The following is a 5,376-nucleotide window of genomic DNA, read 5'->3' as shown; positions in this document are numbered from 1 at the left end:
TTAATTTACTCATTTTTCACAAAAAAAATACCATCCTCTCCCCTTAATAAGCTTGCTTTTGAACGCTACTAAATTCCGACAGTCTCTGATGTCACTGGGTAGGGTATTCCACAAGCGCGAGAGCGAGATTGTGTATGATGATGAATACGATGATGTCTTATGTGTTGGTATGGTACGTGTAATCTTTGTGGTACAAACGACCGGTGTTTAACTAGTTAACCTGCCACCTCATATTGCACAACTTTACAAATAATAAATGGAAATATTATCATTCCAACCAATCAAATAACGGAAACAAACTCTATCCGGACTGGTTGTACAAATGTTACGTTACCTGTAAATACATATTAAGAACAGAATAATATTTCAGTGACAGTACCCTGAAATTTTCACATTAATAAGAACAAGTGCGGCTATTTATTTACACTTATCATAACACAGAAGGGCAGTCTCCACCTCTGGATAATCTGAGTACCTACACAAGGAAAGAATGCAGTGGAGCGTACAAATACGTCAGCAGCTACAGGTCAGCTTTAATGGCAAGTGATATGTGCGGAATACGTCACATTCAACTGCCTTCAGGTGACGTGAACACTGAACTACTTGGAGCCTCTTTGTATATGGGCTCAACTATGAAAGACCACTGACGTACCTTTCCGGACTCTCAAAATATTTCAAATGGTGTACAGTTTAATTAGTTGACTATAAATATGTTTAAAACTAGTGCAATTTCTTTACTGATAATAGCAACAATCTGCAATGCCGAATTAAGGTAAGTTGAAACGTAAGTTTCATATAATATACACTACTCATATAATATACATACTCATGGATCCAAGAATTCTTAAAAGGTAGAACCCAGAGAGTTAGAGTAGGTCATGAAATATCGGAAATTGGAAATATAAGTTCAGGGGTGCCACAGGGCAGCGTTCTGGGTCCATTACTCTTTATAATATACGTAAATGACCTATGCCAGAATATTACATCAAATATGAGGCTATTTGCAGACGACTGCATTATCTATAGAAAGATTAGAAATAATTTAGATGTAGATGCTATTCAAAGAGACTTGAATAAAATTTATAACTGGGCATTAAAGCATAGGATGAAAATAAATGGTTCTAAAAGTAAATCTATAACATTTTGTAAAACCCGAGAGGAAACTAGTCTCAATTACGAATTCAGTGATGTAGTAATTCCGCAAGAACAATGTTGTAAATACCTAGGAGTGTATTTAAACTCCAAACTTTCTTGGGGAGAGCATGTTGATAATGTTACGGGTAAAGCATGGAGGGCACTTCACTTTATTATGAGAATCTTGAGAAAGGCTAGCTCCAAATCGAGGGAAATAGCATATCTAACGTTAGTGCGACCGTTAATGGAATACGGAACTATGTGTTGGGATTCCTATAGAATATACCAGATAAATTCCTTAGAAAGAATCCAGTATAGGGCAGCGAAATTTGTTAAAGGTGAAAGAGAAGATGGAAACGATACGATAAAAGAACTTAAATGGGAAACTTTGGAAAACAGACGTAGGAAAACTAGAATAACTTCATTGTATAGAGCACATCTAGGTCAGAAAGCATGGGTAGACATAACGGCTCGGTTAGAAAAGCCAACGTACTAAGGTAGGAACGATCATGATTTTAAAATCAAATGTAGGAAACAGAAAACGGATGTAGGTAAACTCTCATTTTTAAATAGAACTATAAATGATTGGAATGACCTACCTGCAGCGGTCTTTGAGGGCTGTCCTTCCTTAAGGAGATTCAAGAATAATTTAAAAAGTTGTATATAAAGTGAAAATTAAAATTAAGGTGACATTCAACATTTAATTTTTTAAGGTGACATGTATTTATCTAGGCTGACGAGTTTACTTCCTAGGTTTGAATTGTAAATTATTTAAAAATAGCGTGTAAGAGGGCCTTAGACTAGAAATGTTTAGTTTAGATGTAGTTCTGTTTATAAGTATGCATAAGGATGTAATTATTTGACTTATTTGAACTGTTGTATCAGTGAAGCGAGGTGAGTCAGTGAAGTTATGGCTTTACAGTGCAGTGAACAGTTCCGATCAGTGATAATTTATAGCGTCAATGAAATGTGTTCTATAGTGTCAGTGAAATGTGTTACAGAGTGTCAGTGAAATGTGTGCTAAAGTGTCAGTGAAATGCGTCATAGTGCCACTACAGGGAATGAGATAAGAGTAAAGTGAAAGACTATTGAAACTTATGTAGGACCTATAGATAATTATGTAGGTTGTATTGTAAAATTAGGTATTTTATTTTATGTTTTATTATTATTTTGTTAAATTGTATTGTGTATTATTATTGTATTGTGTGTAAAATTGTATATGTGTTGTAAAATTGTATTGTGTATTGTAAATTTTATTGTGTATTGTTAATATTGTATATACCACTGCCACCGGGTGCTTGCCCACTTGCAGTGTAAATAAATACATACACATACATACATCTACCAAAAAGTAATTGGGCACTGTTTTTGCCGCTTTAGAACCTCGTGGTACCACCTCTTGTTGCTATAACAGCAGCCACCCTGTCAGGCATGTTCTCCACTAGTTTGTGTAGGATATCCACTGGAATGGTCAGCGCGTCTGGCCGCGAAACCAGGTGGCCCGGGTTCGAATCCCGGTCGGGGCAAGTTACCTGGTTGAGATTTTTTCCGGGATTTTCCCTCAACCCAATATGAGAAAATGCTGGATAACTTTCGGTCTGGACCCCGGACTCATTTCACCGGCATTAACACCTTCATATCATTCAGACGCTAAATAACCTAGATGTTGATACAGCGTCGTAAAATAACCCAATAAAATAAAAATCCACTGGAATGCGTAGTCATTCCTCTTGCAATATGGCACTCAGTTGGACAATGGAAGTTGGCCGCATTTCCCGAAACCTCAATCGCCGGTCCAATTCGTCTCAAAGGTGCTCAATGGGGTTGACATCAGGACTCTGTGCAGGGCAGTCCAACCGGTGAACATTATTGTCTGCATACCACTGCATAGTAGCCGCCGAAACATGGCATCTAGCACGTAAAATTCTGGGTGCCCAATTACTTTTTGGTAGATAGTGTATTATAACATACATAAATCATTTCAACAACAGAAATTGATTAATGTAAGTTTAATTCATTCTATAAGAATATTTTCATGATATAGACATGTGTTGCTGTTGGTTTGATAATGATGAAAAAGGTTATATTACTGACAACTAGTTATATCGCATGATAAGAACCAGAAAACGATAGAAATACCTGTCAAGTCGGAATAAGCAAAAGTCTATATTTTGAAGTGAACGTAAAAGGACAAGTCTTGATATGACGAACTGCCTATTTTACGGTCTATTTTCGAAGGATAAGTCGAGATATAGGCCTAAATAACAGTTAACGTTCTATTTGAAGTTACATGAAGTCCCTCCTCAGGAATTAGTTTCATCCATTGTCAATGTTAGGCGTCTTAGGCAGACGCCCGGCATCACACTGACTTTACACTACGAGATATCTCCGAGGAGTCAATTTTTATACACTGGAAACTGTCTGAAAAAAAAATACTATAAACTCCATTAAGAGTCAATTCCGAAGGAAAACAATAAATGATAAAAGTACTAGAATAACTTATTGTAAATAATGCATATGCAGACAACCTATCGTTTCTGTTTATAATGATTTCCTTTGCAGTTGGCGCTAACATAACATAATTCGTCACAATAATATTTTCTTTCTGCACCATCATTATAAACAGTTTTCATCGTTAGTCAAAAACATTCGCAATATGCCACATAATTGTACCAGCGTCGTAAAATATTACCATGCCAACTGAAACACGACTTCAATTTATTATGACGGCATAACTTGTGCCATAGAGTTTCTAATTTTGACGAGTGACGAGTAAAGAAATAGCTTATTAGATTCGGAAGGCAAAGTGGGAGGTTTACGAAGAAGTGCACTGCTTGGCTGAGAATGGGTCAACGAGAAGAGCAGACATTATAGCCATCGATCGCCGGAATCAAAGCAGCCTCATTCTTGACCCCACTGTCCGTTTTGAGAAGGATGGTCAACAAGCCAATAACGTTAACGATGAAAAGAAGTCTATTTACAACCCATGTATTCCTCACTTCAGTGAGAGATACAAAATGAATATTAATGCATGGGAAGTGAAAGGACTTCTTTTTGGCGCTAGGGGAACTTCATTTAAGTTAACCAAAACCATTCTCCTTTCTCTTAAATTTTCTAATGAGGACATTAACAAAATTTGTCTAATGGTATTGAGAGATTCATTATCCATTTTACACAATCACTATGTAATTTTTTTTTTACTTCATTTCATTACTCTTCAATGTATTTTCATCTCACGTTTCTCCGAACTCAAATTGTACTTTATTTTTAAATTTATCATTGTTCCGTATTCTCTCCGCAATCATATTGTATTTTTCATTTAACCTCTGCTTTGTATTCTGGATTCTAGTGGTCAGCCGTAGATTTCGGCCAGATGTCCCAAATTGTGGAATTTGTATGGGTAGTTTGATATTATTATGATCTATGAAGAAATGAGTTTCTATGACAACAATGATGTATACACGACAATTCGTTTCATAATGTTAACTTTATCGCACAATTGATATTAGAAGAAAAAAATTCGGTACGGCGCCGGGGATCGAACCCGGGTCCTTGGTTTCTAAGTACCAAGCGCTCTAACCATTGAGCTATGCCGAAGTTCAATCCACTGGGTTCGATCCCCGGCGCCGGAGCGAATTTTTCTCCTCTAATATCAATTGTTACCATAACAGATGTATTCTGTAGGATCAAAAAAAATCTTTACGTAGATTTATGGCACAAGCTAAGCTGTTAAAGTACAGTAACACAGCCTCAAATTATACCTAAATCTTAAAGAATCTAAGGAGGCATGTATGCAACACGTGGAACGAGATTTTGACACAAATGCAGTTACACCTTGTATTGTTTTTTACCGAAACTTTCTTTCCAGAATCCCGCTCATACGCATTCCTTCAGCTCGAACAGTACTTGATCAACTGGGGCGTGCAATTGAAGACTTGTACTACGACATTTTCTACCCCACCAATGGATCACCCAGAGTACCAGTCGATGTAAGACTGACACAAAGTTCTATGCTGTAGAGTTACAGAAAGTGAGTGAGTGAGTGAGTGAGTGAGTGAGTGAGTGAGTGAGTGAGTGAGTGAGTGAGTGAGTGAGTGAGTGAGATACCGTATAAAAGAACAATTTAATTTAAAAATAGTAAAATTTGCAATATTGATTAATATTTTATCTATCTATCTATCTATCTATCTATCTATCTATCTATCTATCTATCTATCTATCTATCTATCTATCTATCTATCT

General features: G+C 36.5%; 1 protein-coding gene across 1 annotated transcript in view; it reads left to right on the top strand.

The window, feature by feature from the left end:
• Positions 1–518: 518 nt before the first annotated feature.
• Positions 519–5,376, top strand: part of LOC138709619 (lysosomal aspartic protease-like) — a 51,297-nt gene continuing 46,439 nt past the window's right edge. Inside the window, exons 1-2 of the mRNA XM_069840519.1 lie at positions 519–772; positions 5,003–5,123. Of these exons, the coding sequence (XP_069696620.1) occupies positions 711–772; positions 5,003–5,123 (183 nt within the window). The 5' untranslated portion in view covers positions 519–710. The remainder of the gene's footprint in view (positions 773–5,002; positions 5,124–5,376) is intronic.

Source organism: Periplaneta americana, chromosome 11 (genome assembly GCF_040183065.1).
Source record: "Periplaneta americana isolate PAMFEO1 chromosome 11, P.americana_PAMFEO1_priV1, whole genome shotgun sequence".
Lineage (NCBI taxonomy): Eukaryota > Metazoa > Arthropoda > Insecta > Blattodea > Blattidae > Periplaneta > Periplaneta americana.
This window is presented reverse-complemented; position numbering and strand designations above follow the sequence as displayed.